Below are 18,677 nucleotides of genomic sequence, written 5' to 3' on the forward strand. Positions count from 1 at the left end.
ATGTAATAAAGTGTTCAACTTACACACTGCAATGCATGAAAAAAAAGATCACATTACCAATAACTTAAAACTGAGTTTAATTTTTGAAATACAAGAAAATAATAATTCAGAATTATGAAATCAAGCTGTATTTTGTTTTGACTGAACAAACACAGAATTTGCTGAAAAAATGTGCATTTTTGTCACTACATATCACACTATGTCACTATATATTATATGCATGTCAAGAAAATTTAGACAAATTTTTATTTAATATGCATATTAAATTTTTTAGGTTGAGTCGAGTAACCGCCAAAATACAAAATATTAGATTTTTTAGGTAAATGCTGGAAGATTTTTACTCTAGATTCCGTTGTAAGTGAACATTTATATAAACATTCAATAATGACTCAATTTTTTTTACATAATTCTACATAAATCTAAAAGAAAAGGTCACATTATCAAATCAGCGTGAAAGTTTAGAAAATATAGCAAGAAGAGAGTTATATTTACTTTATTATGTCTTAATGCAAGACTATAAAATAACCAATAGGTTTAAGATGAATAAAATTATCAATATTATGTTACTAAAGCCATATGAACAAACATTGTTCATTACTATAAGTTAGAGCTGAAGAAAAGTATGTAAAATAAGCCGACCCAAAAGTTCTAAAGTGTTCGATGTAGAAATGTGCAGTATGTGATGAAAAAATATTTTACAACTTACACTCTGAAACGCATGAAACAAGCAATATTTTAATGTTAAACAGTGTAAAGCAGGTATCGTTCAACAAAGTTTTGTAATAAATAAGGTATTCAATTCCTAACGAGTAGGTATACTGTAAAAATTTATTGAGTTGAATTTTTGAAAAATTTTCCTAGCCAGTTATTTCTATTGAAATCCTTTCATTCTTGATCAAATATAAATATGACACTAAACATACCGTAAATTCTCCAATAATTCAGGGTTCAATTGATATGAATTTTTTTAGTGATTTTAAAGGCATGGTTTGGATTTGTGGTTGTTATTTTATACGGCACGCAATGTGCGTAAAGCTTGTTTTTCATAATGATAATCTGTTTCCATATTAGAATACCACATAAAGAATTACTGTGTTATTGGAAGACTTACTGTAATAAAGTTCTTATGATACTAATGAGAAAAAACGATTACAGGTCAAATATCACGGGGTAATTACTACAGCTAGGTAACTTCAAAATCAGCATTTATGATTTACAAAAAACACATTTTTTTATCCTCTTCCATGAATGCTACAAATAGACAAGTCATGCATTCAAATTGTCATAGTATGATTAGAATGAATCATGACTTGTTAATTTGTAGCAAACATGGAGGAAGATACTTCTTCCAAGTCGGTCCCTCAATGCTGAGGATCGTGATCACCATGAACACTTCTGATTAGTCTGTTCCACTCCAGTCTGTCCTCAGCCCGACGAACTGACTCATCAAATTTTAGCCCCGTAGCCATTTGGTCAGTCCATCTATATGAGATTCTACCCCAGCTTCTCCTACCTTCAACTCGGCCAGACATTATTGCCTTTTCTAGATTGTCTGGCTCATGTCTAGCAATATGTCCAAAGAAAGACAATATCTTTCTCAAACACACCACGAGTTGTAATATGGAGCTCTTCTAGTATCGATGCATTCGTCCTTTTGGCTGTTCTTCTCCAAAACCACATCTCGAATGCATCGATCCTCTTCCTCTCGTAGGCACGCATTGTCCACGTTTCAGCCCCATATAGGAAAACGGAGAATACCAGGGCTTCCATCAACCGCTTTTTTGTGTTTATTGATATACCTCCATCTCGCCAAATCTTCTTTAAACAGTTCATTGCTTCTTTGGCCATTTGAATCCTGCGATCAATCTCAGGTCTGCAACTTCCGTTGTTGGAGATAAGCGAGCTGAGGTACATAAAGTCATCTATCAGCTCAAAGTCTTGCATCTGTCTTGTCCGTAGGAGACTGCCAGCTCTGTCTACAATCATTATCTTTGTCTTACTTTTATTTATTTTCAGACCCAGAGCCTCACTCTCCAACTCTATCCGTCTGAAGGCTTCTACTAGCTCGGTTTCATCTTTGGCAATCAGTACCATGTCGTCTGCATATCTCAGATTTGATATTTGTTGACCTCCCACTTTGACACCACCATTCCACCATCCAGCGCTCTTCTCATAATATATTTACCGCAAAGGTTGAAGAGTTTTGGCGACAAGATGCAACCTTGACGCACACCTCTTTCTGCTTTAAAGATACAAATATGTGTTTTTAGAGAGTAACTCAAAAATGCTGATTTTGAAGTAAACTAGTTGCAGTAGTTAGGCCGCAATATGACAATTCCTACCATAATAACCCAGAAAATTAAATGCTTGGAAATTTTACAATGAGAGGTTTCATGTTCTCAGATTCGTTTAAGACATGTACATTCATCAAAAGTATAATTTGAAGTATTTAAATATAAGAATATATTTATCCAACTCAATGAGATTCTCAAGAATTAATTTTTTGTCCAACAGATTGATGTTTCGAAAATATTATGTATGGAAATGGTCTTAAAATATCTGGTATTTTTCAAACATTTTAAAATAAGATTAAAATAAGATTAAAATAAGGAGTTGTAGTAAATAAAATGGTATGAGTTCAAAATGGAAAAAAAATCTAACCTGCGAGTATTGTGTCTTTTCCGCACTGTTGACCTACCGCATGTATCTCCCCTTAGTGATACTACCTCTGATAAGCTTTCCATGTCCATAGAGCCGGCTAAAACACACAATGATTAAAGTTACACAACATTTTAAATTAGTAAATACATGGCATAGTTTAGAAGAATTTTGATTAGTCATTGCTATGTCAATAAAGGTTTTAGTATTTTCACTTTTAAACAATTCTACAAATGGAAAAATGATAAAATACAGATAATTAACCAAAGACAAGATTGCTAATGTTACAGAGCGTGAAAAGTGATTTCTCAACCAGTCAATAATGGGTTTTAAGTTAAATTAACTCTACTACGCGTTTTGCACGGCAACATTGACGCGACAATGCTCATTTTTCTGAACATAATTTCAAACTCTCATTCTGTAAAGTATAATCTCTATTTGATTATAACTCAGTGCCTAGAATAGGTACTTTTGACTTTAAGGAACTACTGTAAATTTACAAATTTTATATAAAATGAATAAAAAGGTAAACAAATAAATTCATACGTTTGGGATCGTCATTTTGCTCATCTGTAGTCTCTCTAGATTCACTGCTGGCGGGCAAAACTTGAGGCTGAGAAGGCACGGCCATGGGGGTGGAGTCTCCTTCATGTATGTTCTCCTCGTCTTTAGCCATAAGCGGGTCCGTGTCGGCCCCCGTGTCAAGGCCTCCTGGGGCCCTCGTGCCTCCTCCACCGTGACCATCTGAGGATCCCGATATAGAGGCAGGACGGCCAATACCCGTTATGTGTGGTATGTCCAGCTAAAGATGGACAGTAGAAAAAAGGTTTAAATACGAGCAACGTTTGCTGGCGCGCTTATGTATATCTAGTACATTTCTTCGTTGTTCTTCCTTTAGAAAATCATCGAAGCAACTTTTAAATTGGATGACTGCAAGAACAATTATGCTCTGCAAAGTATTCTAGTCTAAAACCACTCTTTTTGAGAAAGCTGAGTAATATTTTTCCCAGGGTTAAGGTGGAATTGGGAGCGATAGAGATTCCGATGTTGACACCGCTGGGCTTCTAGTTGATGATCTACAGGTTGAATTAAGATACATTTATTTCACAATTGTGGTCAGCATTACTCTACAGGTTATTTGACCCATTAAGTAATGTAGACTGTAAATATCAAATAGAAAAACATTACGAATGACAAGTAATGAACAGAAAGCATATAACTGCTAAACTGCCGATAGGTACAGAAAAATATGTCCATATTATGTGCTGAAGTCATATCCATGAAGCGAATTATCCTATTAATAGGTATGGCTTCTGGGTGCGTAAAATATTGCATGATATCTCACTCTCGTATAGTCATTGGGAACATACAAACTGATCTCGTTCAGTATCTTTGGATTATATTTATTTCCAGAAATCAGCTTATAGAAATGTTTCCCAAGAAAAAATATATCTCTGGCAGGGATTTTACTTGGACATCTTTGGATATTTTTCAATAGTTTTCCTAAAGTAGAGGCTCCATACTCCAATATGGGACTTAGTAATTACAATATGATCTAGTAAATAATGTAAAAACATGTGCTACTAAAATTTCTGCAAGACTACACTGGTCTATCATGGTCTTTAATTTGTTAAATACATTGGAATTCAAATCGTCGGAACAGATAAAGAAAAGAGACAAAAAAATCCTAAATTGTCACTATGATGGCACTGAAAGAAATGTATCAATTCAAGACATCACACAATCTATATTATCTTGAACTCAGTCTCAATCCGAAGAAAACTTCCTTCTCAGCGGAGTGGTCTTAGACTGAAATCCTTGACTACAACATATTGTCAATTCCATTATAGTTAAACAATTTAAAAACCGTTTGCATGATTTTTTCGATGAGATATATAAACATCTCATCGAAAAACTTACTCTAGAATGTCCGGCTTCAATAGAACCTTCATCTTCGTCCTCTTCTCTAACAGGCACATGGAAATGTGGCGCAGGCAGGTCGTCATAGTAAGCGTCTGGTCCACTCACTTCAGTCAGAGCTCTGGATAATCTCCTGCGATGCACTATCAGTGAGGTGCCTCCTTCACTATCCGAATTGTTTATCTGGACCGAGTTCAACACAAACATTTAACTATAGAAATGCATTCACCCATTTTAAATCACTACATATTTCATTTTTCTTTAGTGATTTTTAATTTGATTAAAATCCGTTTTTCAAATACATGCACATAAATTATAAAATGAATATTAATAAGCATTAACATCAACATAAACTTACAATTGGCATTCTGCGAAAAAGAATTGATTAAAATTCCTAGTTTAAAGATATTTGGGGGTAGAGGTTTGTAGGGCATTGCCATGAATTTTATAACTAAACGTTATAAAGCCAATTATAAGAAATGCTACATTGATCTATGAACTACGATAAAAAATAAAGTTTCTTTTATAATATTTTTATTCAAATAATAGAGTATTGTTAAGACTCTCAGAAATGTGTACTTTGCTCTGTTTCAATCCATCGCAAACTATGGAATAGCTAAATTCCCGGCAGTTAATTCTTATCAAGTAGTGTCAGCCGGGAATTTTGCTTTCAGGGATTACTTGATTACCCTCGGGCCCGGGGATATGGCTTTCGAAGGTAATACCAACCAGCGGCCCCTGTCATAGTTCTAATATAATTTAAAAACCTACTGTACATTCAAACAAAACTTAAATTGTTATTACTTTATGCTTCAATTATTTTATTTTAAACTCTTTTATTCCTATAACTATATAAAATCATGATTTACAACCCCCGCTTGCACTTGTATATAACATTTTTCTTTTTTCTTCTTTAGTCTCTTTAGATTAGATTTAGATTCTTTTTTAGTCTCCCGCCAGTTTGACGATGTCCGTCACTGGTAAAAATTATAGATAAAAGTGGAATATATACGAATTTTTATAATTATAATTAAAATGAAATTCTACCAAGAAATGTCAGTGGAAAAATTCAATTTAGTCATGTTATAATTAAAGAAAAAAATTCAGGTACGATAAATAGTAAACAATTACATATATTAAAAATTCTTAATTGATTTTTAGGAAACCTAGCGTAAATTGTTCTTTTTAATTGTTTTTTTTTATCCGGTACTGTATGGAATATATCTCTTGTATAAAAAGAGATTGCAGTTTAATTATTTTTCTTTTAGAAAAATGTTGGAAATAAATTTCCTACCTCAGAGCGTTCGCTAAATCTTCTCAATCGGTCAGTGTGCCTCTTCGGTGGTGGCATGGGTTGGTCAACCGTCAGAGTATCAGCAGAGCCTCCCCGAGCTCCCATATGGGGATGTGTTGCCATGAAGCGATGTATCACAGCCAAGTGGTTTAAAGTCTGGTTTCCGAGTTCCTCGAGCTTCCTGATCCTAAACTCGACGCCCTAGGAAGAAAATGAAACAAAGTATTTTAATAACATGTCAAGAAATCTTGAGAATAAAATGTGAGTGAAATAAACAATATTTAAACTCACCTGCATTGTGGTTATTTGAAGGTTTTCTTTTCGATTAATATCCTCCAATTTCTGTGACATATTCTCCACTCTATCTGTTGTGTTTCTTACTCGCTCCTCTGTGGACTGATTCAGCTTGAATTCCTGATAAAAACAATGTAAATGAAATTATTTATTTACTAACATAACACACAATATTTTAAAATTAGTTTATACTCATAAAATTAAGAATAGTCCAAAAAACCGCATACGAGCATCAAACAGAAGGCGACTAAACTACTCATAAATAAGTAGGTTTACGTTTTGACCCATTAGTTTCTTTGTAGACGTCGCTCAGTACGCAACTCCTGATTTAAATTCAACTATGCCGTGTTGTGTCCTTTTAAAGTGCAGAAATACTGGAAGGATCTTAAAGAAACAGGATGCAATCACATTTCATGTGTAATTGGCAAATGAATGTGTATGTAGCAAATGCATTACTTAAAAATTGAATTATTTTTCAATCTGTCCGATTGTCGAAAAAATCAAAATGGACATAGTGTTGCCAGGGTAGTAAATTTTTTTACCCTACTTTGCTCATCTAATGAGAGAACTAATGAAAATTGGACCTTGCACTAAACAACTCTGTGGTGGACATTTGACCGACATTATCTTTAAAGCATCAAATATTATTTAACATGATATAAAGCGTCATCAGCGCCCTTGAGGTGATTTTCACAAAAACGGCGCTATAGAAATTATCCAAATATATATATATATATAAAAATATCCATTTTATGTCAAATAAAATTTGTTTTATATTTTAAGTTCAAAGTTCATTAACTCAATTACTCTTATTGAATGACCCTTTACTTATCTACTCTGTTGTGTCAATCAATATTTTTGCGTGCACAATAAAAATTTAGAGAAATTAACAGATTACTTTTTTTTTTACCTTACATTTGTGTTATGATTATATTTTTTCCCATTGTGCAACATTACGCGGCAAAATCACGAATGCACGCGGCGAAAGTGGGGAATAGTGAGGGGATTTTTGTATTCTAATATGATTCTACGCTCCTTCTGGACTGTTCTTAATTCTATGCAAAAACATGATTTTTAAATTTTGATTTAATCTGTTTGTCTTTCCTACTTTCACTTTACAGCTATTTTAAAATGAGTGTAAGTTCTTATACACAGTGTTTTAGGGCCAGACTGTGAAACTTTAAAATAATCCTAGAAAATTATAGAATTCTTTAGACACCACATCTTCATAAATTACTTCAATATAAACTATTTTGTTGTTACAAACCTGCTCCCTGAAATATCCCTCAACACACTCTTCTTCAAAATCATAAAGTCTTTCCATGTCATCTTTTTCCAAGAATAGTTTGAGGCCATTGTCATAGGCTTCCCGGACACCTCGAGCTTTCCTTTTCAGCCACTTGAGGAGTAAATATGCGTGAGATAGAACTATCAGGGGCGGGGGCAATACCGGTTTCTGCTCATACGCCATTACAACAGTGAACCGTTGGAACATCCAAACCTAAATGGTAACAAAACCTATTAATTTAAGAGTAGTTTTGTTGGATCGAAGGACTGAGCAGTCCATATTGTCACTGTGAATCCATAATCAAGGGTGACATATTAAATTACTTAGCGGAACAGCCAATAAAACAATAACAGTTATCTTGGCAGTATTTTGTTAGTATTTATAGTAAAAATTGATATCATTATTTGAGTTTTGATGTTCGCTTAATCAAACTGATAGTTGTAGTTATTTTTACAAATTTGGCAGTGCTTCACAATATTTCTGCCTAAATAGGAGAAATTGATCTTAGATAAACAATTTGCAAAATAAAATTTACAAAAGAAACGTCAGTAAATATATATATTATGTATTTGAGTAACAATCACAATTTCAAAGAAAATACAACTGATATTTATCTAGACAAATACAATGAATTATAATATAAATTTACGTAAGCCATAAAGCTATTTTCAATATATTTATTACACATTTCAAGTTTGAAAAACACATGCACAGTGAACTGTTACATATAGGCACATAATTTTATATGTAACTAATTGTAAATTACATTTTTAGTGTGTTAGACAATTAACATAGATTCTAAGCATAAAGATTGATGTTGACAAACTACACAGCATTGTACTTCAAATTTTGTAAAGGTTTTCTGTGATGATTTACAAAAAGTATGATACTGTAACAACAAGAAATTACAGACATTTATTCTGTTAGATCCCGGGAATTTAAAATCAATATGTAATTGGATAAATGAAAAATGAAAAAACAAAAAAAAAGTTCTATGTGTTTGGTCTTATTACAGCTGAGGCTGGTGAGACCTAACACTATATTTGTTTCTGAAACATTCCTTCACCAATAACAGTATATAAATATGAAAAGGGCTAAAAAGAATTCCTGAAAATATTAATGAATTATTTTAAGGACGTTTTTAGAGAATTAAATAAGTCATAATCAGGTTCACCAACACACAATGAAATCTTTGTAACATCTTGTGGATTGTTTTATGACAAAATAATGCGTGTTTTCTTGTTGATTTAAAATATCTTTAATGATTATGAAGATATCAAGCCATAATTGGAACAAATAAGAAGAACAGGAGAAGGTTTTTAATTTTTTTTTTCCATATAATATATTTTTTAAAATGATTTGGTAAATGGGATTTAAAATGGTTGGTTACTGGCAATACTGAAATGACGGCCAAATCGTTTAAATACCTTCCGCTTTTAAGATAGTGCGGTAACACTGTTTTGCCTATAACTCTGACACTGGTGTGAGCTAGCATAACCGCTTACATTGTCGTCGGTTATGTTGTTTCGCTTAGCCTAAAAATTAAATGTCAACATTTTTTTTTTAAGAGTGGAATGATGCGAAGTAATTCATGGAAAACTATAATTGCTATTCGCCAAAAATGACGCTTACGTTGTTGTGCCGATTATGGCTCGATATGATCTTTTGACTAAAAAGTGCTACAAAAAAACCATAGAAAGTTCCCATCACCAGAGTGTTAGTCAAATTAGTCCCATCACCAAGCTGGAAATAAAGCAGTTAACCAATGTTACGGAAGACGCTTCTTCCCAGTTTCACAGATGAACTAGTTTTTCTCAAAAGTCACTACCTATGTCATTGTTCTCATGTAAAAATGTACTCGCAAATGGTACACATTATCTACAAAATATTTATTGATCACATAATCATATATTTTGTTTTATAACTACCTTCCTCACAAGGTAAGCCTGTGTTAAGGCTGGTATTTATTTATTTAGTGAAAGTTAACATTAAGCTCCTATTGATTGTTGCAAGAAAAAATCTAAGAAAGCTCTTTTTAATTGCTCCGGGTGTTGCATGTATTTTAAAACCTCCTTCCATATCCTCCCTTTCACATCTGCTAACAAGCCTTTGATATTCAGGGTTCAAACTGTCAGTAGGGTCGCAGTCAGTCACACCTCGCTGGAGGGCGCGATTCTATAAAATGCTGTGAATGTCCAGTTGCATTCCACCGGCAACACTACTGACTAGTCCAAATCGATCACATTCATAACAATATGATCACAGCAGATAACAAGCGGATGAAAGGTGAGTTTTTGGTGCCTCCAAACCAGAACCAAACAGCTATGGGAAGGTAACCCTGACAGAAAAATCCACGAGAGAAGGCAACAGGTAACCACTCTGGTCTTCCTTTACCAGGAATCACTAGGGTGAGAACATCAGTAAGCAGTCATCCTGGCTGAATGTAAGAGTAGTGCAGTATAGAAATAGTGTTACTGCAGTGATTGCCAACGTCGGGGGAGGGGGGGCGACAAGGCACAGGAAGAAGAAGTCTTTAAATTAGATTCAATAAATTCAAAACACCCCTTTCTGTTATAACATATGAAATTTTGCGTAAGTAAATATTTTGATTAACATGTCTTTTGGTACAACACCAATATATTAAGTCCAATATATTAAAGAATGAAACATCCTCTTTAAGAAATTATGTCGACTGAATCACAAATTAAATTAATTTCATGCCAATAATGTTTTGAGTATGTCCCAATGTTTGTAGAGAGGCTGGATTTCACTTCCTAGGGTGTTATTACGATTTAAATTTATTGCAACAGAGAGAGAGAACATTTCTGAAAAGAGAATATCAAAGTATAGGTAATTAACGGACTTATGACCTATCATTGGCTGGTTTAAGTGGCCACCTTACACACTGTGTAACATTCATTCACTATTCTGGTGCATGTTATGAACATAGGCAGCAGCATTTTTGCAGGTAGGATCATTTTTCAATGTCTAACTGAGTAAATACATGAGTCTCCCTTTTATTTCGATAGTAAATTGTAGTGAACTTCCATAAAAAAGTTTTGCTTATTAAATAATGTTTTATATTTGATATTGTATGATAATTCCCATGATTGAGTGTAAATTAGATTTTGTTTCAATAGGCGATGACTTTTTGAGAAACACCAGCCACCGTGCATGCTCGGAGTATATTCCCACCGCAGCTGACCTGATGGGAGATCGCGTTCACTTCCTGGAAGATATTATTGAAGACAGCGATCAGGAGATTGATGAGGAGAATATTGGCGACCAGGAGGTACGTGGACATGGCTATAGGCGTGATCCAGCGCCCCGTCTCACAAGGCTCTAGTCCCGGGTCTGTATCACAAGGGGGGTCAATATCGTCCGCAAACACCTCTCCGTACAGCATGAAGTAAGGCTGGTAGAATACCTGAGTAAATTGAAATGATACGGGAGTTAAAAATTAACAAAACAAAAAATAAAATTGGGTAGGTACTTATACTTAGACAGCAATCCTCTATGTTGTGGTTCTGGAACAATGAAAGCATTAGAATACAAGAAATTCAAATGTCAATGATTACTAAGACTCGTTACCCTTGATCGTAGGCCCCAACTGGTGTATGCGTGAAATCACACGAAGCTGATTATCAGCTACAAAGATTTCTCATGCTAATTTTTTTGTAACTTTGAATTTTAAGGTTATGTTCAAAACTCAATGATATTCCCAAATAGGTAAACTACTGATTTCAGTTAGAAAATTGTTGGGGATTTCTTGTACATTCTATCCAAAATAGACAATGATTAAAAGGGTGAAATGGTAGTCGAAGTTTAAGGAATTAATGTTTTGAATCGCATGTTTTAATTCTAATGCTTTCAAAATGATGGTATATTTTTCAATAATGTTATACTGTACATACTAAAATATAAACCCCCTAATAATGCAGTGAATATATTATTGTTAAACTTACATCAAACAGGGTTAATTTATCTACTAGTGTTATATTATTTGAAGATGTTTATATCATGTTGCGGAAGGACAGAAATATGGTAAAGGAATCTGATTTTTATTGGGGGGTAAATATTTACAACAAGCAATTTAACAAACAGAATGATTCACAGTTAGACAATATAAAACGATTCAGAAAGAATTAGTCCTTACAGTGGTAGAAGCTAAAAATAATCAGTTTCTTATATTTAATAGTGTGATTCATTGAGTTTTTACAACACACATTTACAGTTAAGAACATTACTGAAAACTAACCATCACTAACCTGTAAATAGAAAAATAAGGTTAGGTTATCTTTTTTCCAAACCTGGTGTGAGATGCTGTTGACCTCATTGAAGATGTTATTAAAGACTGCGATAAGAAGGTTCACCAGAAGAATGTTGGCTACCAAGAGGTAGGTGGACATTACCAGTGGAGGCACCCATCCCCCGGCACTGCAGGCTGGAAGCCCTTTCTCTATTCCGCAGTCGACTTCCATTTGGTCAGCAAACACTTCTCCGTATAGCATAAAATAGGGCTGAAAAAATACCTAATACCCCAAAAAATATTGGTTATGTAATTATCATTCTCCTTTCCACAACTAGTGGTTTATATGGCACTGCATTGATACATTAATTTCAACATATCTTGATCATTATTAATAAGGCAAAATGATCAGTCCAGGGACTATAAAATATTTCAGTGTAAAAACACCTTGTTAAATCAGTATATCACGTCAATCATGTCAGGAATTGAACCCGAGATGTCTTAAATGATAGAGCTAAAGCTAAACGAACCTAAACTAACCTATACACTTAATATGAGACAGATAAGTTGGTTAAGTACCAAACGAAAATGAGATTTTATTAAACTCAAATTTTAGGAATAAAAAAAACGACAGCTTTACATTGATGTTAGGAAAATTACTGTTTGACACAGTAATTTTAATCAGAAAATTACTGTGTCAATTATTTTTATCATTATTTTTTGCACTACAACAGACCAGGATGCCCAATTACAGTGGCGAATTACACCACAGAACACCCAGGATTGAGAATCATCTCATTTGAATTTTTGTGTTCTCATCGAGAATCAAACGTGGAAGCTTCCGTGTGAGAGTCAAGTGTCTTAACCACTACACCACAGAGGCCACCAAATAGTTTTCAAAAAAAAAAAAAAACAAAATACTACCTTTTACACTCTCATCATATCTAAGATGAGTACATAAAACTATCAATAATATTTAATGAATACCAAATTTTTAAGTAAATTATCAAAAAAATCTAATTTTGAATATGTATTTAGGTAGGCGCATATTAAAAATGTTTTTAAGAGAGTATATTAAAAAAAAAAAAGATTACATTGAGGTTTAGTATTATATTTTGAATGAAGAATATTCACAATATCTAATTACTTTTTACCACATTGTAATTCATCGTCATAAATTTCCTTATCAGCACCCAGTGGTGCATAGAGCACTGCATTGGTACTCTAATTGAAGCGTATCTTGATCATTTTTGTTAGTCAGTGAAGAAAAACCTTTAAAACCAATGTTTCACGTCCACCTTGCCAGGAATCAAACCTAGGTCTTCAAAGCATGGTAGGCGAATGCCCCAACCACTAACCGATTTTCCGTTTCAGGATTTTTTCTTGAGAAAAGCTATTGAGTCGGAAACACTGGAGTTCTGGTTCTATTTCACGCTTAGAACTATTTTCTTCCTGTGTCCGGATACAGAAAACTCCATCGTTCAGTAAAAAAAGGGAAACAGGTAAGTATATGCAATAATATAGTCGGGGCAAGTTAACAAGTATGGGTCGTTCCTGATTGTGTTTGTCCCGTATAAATGTATGTAAAATATTATTAATAAATAAAAGATATGTATAACGAATACACACAAAAACAGAAAGTGGAGAAGCAAAATATTATAAAACACAACTGAAACAAAGGTATTAAATAAACCATGCATAAAAAAATTGTACAGGTAAAATAAAAAAAATATTTTAATTACATCTGAAAAAAAAATTATAACAAAGCATTCATAAAAAAATCACAGCAATAAGATGGTTTTAGAAAATAAATACAATTAACACGCTTCCAGACACTTTTTTCTCATCATTACACAGCCATTTTTGTCCACTGCTGAACATAAGCCTCCCCCATACTCCTCAAAACCTCTTTTGTGTCCCTGTCTTGCACTATCTGTATCCAGTCACCAGCAATATATTATATATTATACAATCTGACCATCGTGTGGGGGGATCTACCTTTACTTCTCTTTGAGGTCTCCACCCGACTACCCTTAGTCCATCTTTGGACTTGAAATCTGGCAACATGAAAGCTTATCCACCCTTTCGACTCGTCTGTTATTTCCGGCCTTCTACGTACTTCGGTGTTTCTTATCCGGTCAGAGAGTTTTAGATGTAGCATGGCTTTTTCATGTTTTTCTGTGCTATACGGAGTTTTTTTATAGCCGATTTGGTGAGTGTAAGCATTTCTGATCCATATGTCAATACTGGTATATTGGTAATATTTTATTTATTTATTCATATTTTTCTCTTACAAACTATAATTAATAATAAAAATAATGTGTCCTCACTTACCCATTACCCGTGCCGAGGACACTTAACAATATACTTATTTGAAATGTTTTTACATTAGAGAACAGAACAAACAAATAAGACTAACTTAATAAATATAAATAATTAACAAAATATTCAAAGTTTTAAAAACAAGGTATATACTCGTATGTACATCTATATTATTTATATTACAAAACGCACAATGAAAATAACAAAAACCTAACATAAGCTATACACTTGTGGAGTGGTTGATTCAATATTGATATAATATATTCTGCAATTCAGACTCTGGGGAATGTTGGTATCGAAAACCTTCTTCAGATTGACATATGCTGCCCACTCCAGACTGATTGTTCTTTTCCCTCATAGGATCCACTTTTTTGAACACATGTTATATTTTTTGGAGTATTTCACTTCCGATTAGATTGTAGTAAGTTTGACGGTTTGAAGTAAATCGTATTTGACTACATACTGGGATACCTTTGTTGCTGACTGTTATTTATAGCAATACAATATCTCATTCTACCATTAATTACTTCAGTTTCACGTAGGCTAAAGCCATCATTTCAATACCTATGTCTTTTGTACTGAAGGCTTTAGCCATCATTTCCTACATGAGAGACATGATTTTGACGGTTACAGCCAGCATAACTATATTATAGCATAGTTATATTTTTTGGGCACATATATTTTACAAATAAAGCAACCAGCTTATGAAAAAGGACGATAAATGTAAAATTGAAAAAAATACATAAATAATGAAGCAAATCACACTCTATTAGAGTCATTAAGAGCCTTTGCGTATGTGGGCGTAAGATAATGTTTTTTGATAAAATATTCAAATGTGCGTGTTAACATGAATAAAATTGGATGTTTACTTGGTTCACCGATTGGCACTAACACTTTGATAAAGGTCAATTTAAACGCAGTGTGTTTTTAAAATTAAATTATAAAAATTATTAAGAAAATTACCAAATTTGACTTTTAAAGAATAATAATATCATATTTATGAAGAAACCAGCAGCTGAGGCTCATCGATGCTGTCAAATATTTATGGTGAGGTCGCTATTAGTAAAATAACGTGTCGTGAGTGGTTTCAGTGCTTCAAGAACAGTGATTTTCATGTCGAAGACAGCCACAGCGGTTAAAGAGAGAATATTTTCAAAGATGCAGAATTGGAGGCATAACTTGATGAAGACTTATGCCATAGTCAAGAAGAATTGGCATGGTTATTGGGAGTGGCTCAACAAGCAATTTCAAAATGCATTAAAACCATAGGAATAATTCAGAAGAACGGAAATTGGATGCTCTATGTGTTGAATGGTGTTTCATTGCTTGTGAACCGTTGCTCGAAAGGCAAAAACTGTAGGGATTTCTGCATCGCATTGTGACTGGCGACGAAAAATGGGTTCATTATGATAACCCGTGCAGAAAATAATGGAGATTTCATAGGGATTTCCACAGGGAGAAGCAAAATAGTACACCTTATATTATATTTGAATTTCAGTTTGCCTCTAGAAAAGCATCCACTCATATTTGTTTCTGACTATCTCTATTTCTTATAACAGTTTAATATTCAGTTATTGGAAGTTAAATAATTATTGAAATATTTTGACTAACCTCCCTTATGAGTCTCCAACTAGCATCGTTGTGTGGGTATAAAATGGCTTGGCGACACACGCCAAAGGACATTAATACAACCAACAGGAGAACCACAAAGTAAATCATATTCTTAACCATCTTTCCCATCATTGTTACCAATGGACCTGTTGAGGATTAATGTCAATTTAATAAACATAAGTTACCATATAATGAGGATCCTTATAAAATAGCACTAAGAGTGCATTTTTGATTCTTCACAACAGTACAAATTTAAAGAATGTTACACTTTTTGTCGATGCTAAAATTTAAATACTAAATTTTTTTACTATTAATAATTAGAATGCCACAAAAATGGGATTACAACCTCATTGATTTCAGATAAACAGTTTTATTTATTAACAAATTACAACAGGGATGGAGAATACCTTAAATAAGGAAATATGGAAGTCTAGGCATTTACAGGGCTTATGACCTGTCATTGGCTGGTTTAAGTGGCCACTTTACACAATGTGTAACATTCACCATTTTGCCTATGTTTTAACATCCAAATTTCTTCAATTCTTCCATTTGTTGATTTTAGTGAAGTTAAAGAGCTGAAACCTTTATTGTTGTGAAGAGATTCATCTGACTGAATTATTTCACATACTAGGCAACGCCTGAAAACAATTTTTCAATTTTTAAACTTCTTCTTGGACCAGTTGGTTTCAGTACAATATTTGAGTTTGTCCAAATGTTCGTAGACAAAAGACTGGATCTGGTCCAAGAAGAAGTTTAAAAATTGAAAAATTGTTTTCAGGCGTTGCCTAGTGTGTGAAATAATTCATTTAGATGAATCTCTTCACAACAATAAAGGTTTCAGCTCTTTATCTTCACTAAAATCAACAAATGGAAGAATTGAAGAAATTTGGATGTTAAAACATAGGCGAAATGGTGAATGTTACACAGTGTGTAAAGTGGCCACTTAAACCAGCCAATGACAGGTCGTAAGCCCTGTAAATGCCTAGACTTCCATATTCCCTTCTTTAAGGTATTCTCCATCCCTGTTGTAATTTGTTAATCTTAATGACTCCCGAGGGGGTGAAATCCAGTCTTTTGTCTATGAACATTTGGACAAACTCAAATATTGTAGTTTTATTTATATTATTGAATATCACAATCAATTATTAGTCAAATTGAAAAATTTAAGTCTCAAGCTCAAGGCACATAATCAAATAAAATATTCAACTCATAAATCAGTAATTGTTTGTCCTGAATTTGAGTCAGTTGACTTGGAACGGAGAAATAAGGAATAATTTTATGATTTTGATGATAAAAATTCATCTTATTTTTTTAATATTCGTCCCTTGCCTATTTGTTCAAAACACTGCATATTTGACAACCTGTTAAAGGATCAAAAATAAATTATAATTTTAAATGGTTCACCTAAATACTTGTTGACTCCGAGGATGTTAAGTATCCTGAGGTACCAATATATAGAGTCTACACAGTAAATGACTCTCCCAATGTCTTGGGTCGACGGCCGAAGCCGAAGCGATAGTCCGACTAGAAACAGTATGATGGTAGCTGCATCGCACGGATTCCACATATTCCAGGCCCAAACGGAAAATTTGTGGCTGAAAAAAAGGTTTTATTAATTGGAAAATAGTACCGTAATATATAAATTTGTCCGCCTCATGTTGTTATAGTCTCTAGTGCATTTTCCCACAAAGCAAGAGATCTCTGGTTTGATTCCAGGCGAGGTCAGCATGAAATGTTTATTTTAAATAGCGTTGTTGTGCCTTGGAAACAGGCTACGTGCATTCATTTTAGTAAATATGTTTTTACACTTATTTGTTTATAAATTTGTATAAACCACTTAATTTTTTTATTATTTTTTTTAATTACACTTTAACTACACTTTTTTTTATTACCTCGAAACCGGTCGATGTGTAATTAAAAAAAATAAAAATTAAGTGGTTTATACAAATTTATAAACAAATAAGTGTAAAATGTCATACCACAAAGTGAAAAATGTTTTTGATAACAATAATATGTTTTTATGCTAAAACTTGTTTTTAATCACAATGAGGAATTTTGTATCGTAATGAGGAAGTGAGTATCATATTATCAGCGCCACGACTTTTATAATTTTGAAATTACTCTGCATGTGACGTCACAAGTTCTCATCGGAGAGTTCTGCCGATTGGTGAGTTGGCTTCCCCGAAACCGGAAATCTATCACAACACTGTATTATTGGTTTATTCGAGTAAACTTGTGATGTAGTTCAAAGTGCTTTATTTCCATTAAATTTTTTATATATTTTAGAGAGACTTCGACATACAATTAAATGCTCTTATTTTTACAAAATGTAGGAAAACACTTTTTACATCCAATTTCCCATAGCACTGAACTTCCTCCTTAAAATAATACTTACTGTTAACGAAAAGGCGGACTGTAAATGAAAAACTAATTTCATTCAGTTTTGTGATAGGGAAATATTTGAAGAAAGGATAGGAACATGGAATGGATACCTACCTTTAATATGATCTGAATGTTCTTCAATTTCGGGCACTGGATGACAAAATGAACTATAAAATATAACAATGTTTTCAACGACGCGCGACGAATCCAACCCTTTTTGCACCGAACTCTTTTTGCAATTTTATGTGAAGTCCAAAATGTTGTTTTGTTTTTGTTCTAAATCCAAATCTTCTAATTTTGAATATCTTCTTTCTTGGTGTTAGGTAGGTACCATAAGGATGAATCAAGGGAAGGATGGGAAAGAAAGGTAATCGGCCAGGAAAAGTATCGATAAATGCTGTTATTTACTTAACACGTACTACACTTAAGTATTCACAAAAAATCTATGATACCAGACATTTCTATTAAATTTGGTAATGTGTCCAAAATAAAACACCTTTTTTGGATCAAATTCTACTTTCATTTATTTTTTAATACATGTGACGCGTTTCGTCTTGTTAGGACATTATCATTACCACAATGTACCTAATAAAATACACTCAGTATACCCTAATTGACTTTTCATTACTTTACTTTTCTTGGTCGACATAAAAATCCTC

The 18,677-nt window shown here is 33.3% G+C and overlaps 1 protein-coding gene across 1 annotated transcript in view; it reads right to left on the bottom strand.

Moving 5' to 3' along the window:
• Positions 1–18,677, bottom strand: part of LOC148271917 (transient receptor potential cation channel trpm-like) — a gene marked incomplete at its 5' end in the record, with an annotated part of 95,236 nt that overhangs the window by 18,793 nt on the left and 57,766 nt on the right. Inside the window, 9 exons of the mRNA XM_088240756.1 lie at positions 2,662–2,758; positions 3,205–3,460; positions 4,579–4,761; positions 5,873–6,073; positions 6,164–6,286; positions 7,434–7,667; positions 10,660–10,881; positions 15,637–15,782; positions 17,041–17,231. Of these exons, the coding sequence (XP_088096882.1) occupies positions 2,662–2,758; positions 3,205–3,460; positions 4,579–4,761; positions 5,873–6,073; positions 6,164–6,286; positions 7,434–7,667; positions 10,660–10,881; positions 15,637–15,782; positions 17,041–17,231 (1,653 nt within the window). The remainder of the gene's footprint in view (positions 1–2,661; positions 2,759–3,204; positions 3,461–4,578; positions 4,762–5,872; positions 6,074–6,163; positions 6,287–7,433; positions 7,668–10,659; positions 10,882–15,636; positions 15,783–17,040; positions 17,232–18,677) is intronic.

This window comes from Micrasema longulum, unplaced genomic scaffold (genome assembly GCF_059751315.1).
Source record: "Micrasema longulum isolate JH-2025_06_02 unplaced genomic scaffold, ASM5975131v1 h1tg002585l, whole genome shotgun sequence".
Classification (NCBI taxonomy): domain Eukaryota; kingdom Metazoa; phylum Arthropoda; class Insecta; order Trichoptera; family Brachycentridae; genus Micrasema; species Micrasema longulum.